The sequence below is a fragment of the Myotis brandtii genome, unplaced genomic scaffold (genome assembly GCF_000412655.1).
Source record: "Myotis brandtii unplaced genomic scaffold, ASM41265v1 scaffold357, whole genome shotgun sequence".
Taxonomy (NCBI): Eukaryota; Metazoa; Chordata; class Mammalia; order Chiroptera; family Vespertilionidae; genus Myotis; species Myotis brandtii.
Window position 1 is genome coordinate 806,843 of NW_005363729.1, and position 1,520 is coordinate 808,362.

The window sequence follows — 1,520 nt, forward strand, 5'->3', positions numbered from 1 at the left end:
CTGTGTGGCGTGCTGGCCCGGAGGTCCCTGCCCGGCGCCGCCCCGACCTGCAGCACACGCTGGGTCCACTCCCTCTCCCCACCCTGTCACCATGCGAGGGGCCGGAGTGACACGGGCCAGCCCCTGGCATTGGCCCATCTTCCCAGACCCGCAGCACACGCACCATGACGTTCAGGCCCTGGTTGGTGGGCCCCTGGGCCACGATGTACTCGATGCCGGTCTCGTAGATGTCCATGGGCCGCCGGTACTTGACCACGGTGCCGGCGATGTTGAAGTTCTTGGGGCTGTCCACCTTGAAGTTGCCGTTGAAGAAGTAGTTGCCGGCTTCATCGGCGAGGGCTGATGGGTAAAGGCTGCCGGTCACAGGGGCCGACTGGCTGGAGGGAACCGTGGCCACCCCTGACCCGCCGACCCTCCCAGACACCCCAGAAACAGGAACCTCACGCCTCGGGGAGGGGGCTCTACCGGCACCAGCCTGCGGCCTGGCCAGCGGTGCCCCGGACACGGGAAGCCACTTTCCTGTCACCCAAACTAAGCAAGGCCTTGTCAGGGCGGCTCGGTCCTGTCGTTCTGGCTGCCTCAAAGGGCTGGGGCTCCGAGGTGATGGGCAGCGTCAGGACTAAGCCTCCAGGTCTGGAGACGAGGGCCCGTGCCTGGGGGGCAAGGGCTGGGCAGCAGGTGTCAGCCAGGTGGGCGGGCGGGGCCGTCCAGCTGGCTCTGCTGCAGACTCACCTGTGACCCTGGGCCCGGGGTGTCCCCAGCATCCCCACACCCTGGACATGGGAGGGCACCTCACTGCCCATCTAGGACCCACACTGGTGACGCTGAGCCCTGGCCTGGTTGGCCCGGAGCACTGCCTTGGGGGTCCCAGCCGGCCCTTCCCGACCACCCTCGCTGACCAGCTCCGTGCCCCTGCTGGGAGCCGGGACAGGGTGCTGCCGAGACTGGTGTGACCGGGACGCCCGCTGGCCCAGCCTCCCCATTCTCCCGGATGCGCTGAGGGCGCCGGGCGCTCTCTCTGTGAGGCGGGTGGGGTGGGCATTGGGAAGGACCTCAGCAGGGCGGTCACTCCGGGGCCTGGCTCAGGCCCATGCCACCCAGACAGCAGGAAGGTGCCTGCAGGCCCAGCACCACGTCCCACCGCCCGGAGGCTGCAGCCACTGCCCAGGGCCGGAGCGATGGTCCCCAGGGTGTGGAGGGTGACCATGTGGAGGCCAACACACAAGCGGACGTGTCCACTGGGAAAATACCCTGAGCGCAGCAGCGTCACCAGATGACGTGCCTGAGACCCGCCGAGCGCGCAGGGAGCGGCTGGGGCCCCTGTCTGGGCCCAGCGACGGGATGTGCGTGGGGTTCACTCCCAGCCCCGTCCAAAGCCTGTGCCTGACAGTAACGACCTTCCTGCCTGTGGCTTTCCCAGGCCCCACCTCTCCCTGCCCCACCTCTCCCTGCCCCATCTCTCCCTGCCCCACCTCTCCCTCCCCCCCCCCTCCCCGCCCCCACTCTCCCCGCCCCCCCCC

General features: G+C 69.3%; 1 protein-coding gene across 1 annotated transcript in view; it reads right to left on the bottom strand.

Annotated features, from left to right (window-relative positions):
- ADAMTSL2 (ADAMTS-like 2) overlaps positions 1–1,520 on the bottom strand; it is a 27,753-nt gene that overhangs the window by 18,838 nt on the left and 7,395 nt on the right. Inside the window, exon 7 of the mRNA XM_014544221.1 lies at positions 164–339. Within this exon, the coding sequence (XP_014399707.1) occupies positions 164–339 (176 nt within the window). The remainder of the gene's footprint in view (positions 1–163; positions 340–1,520) is intronic.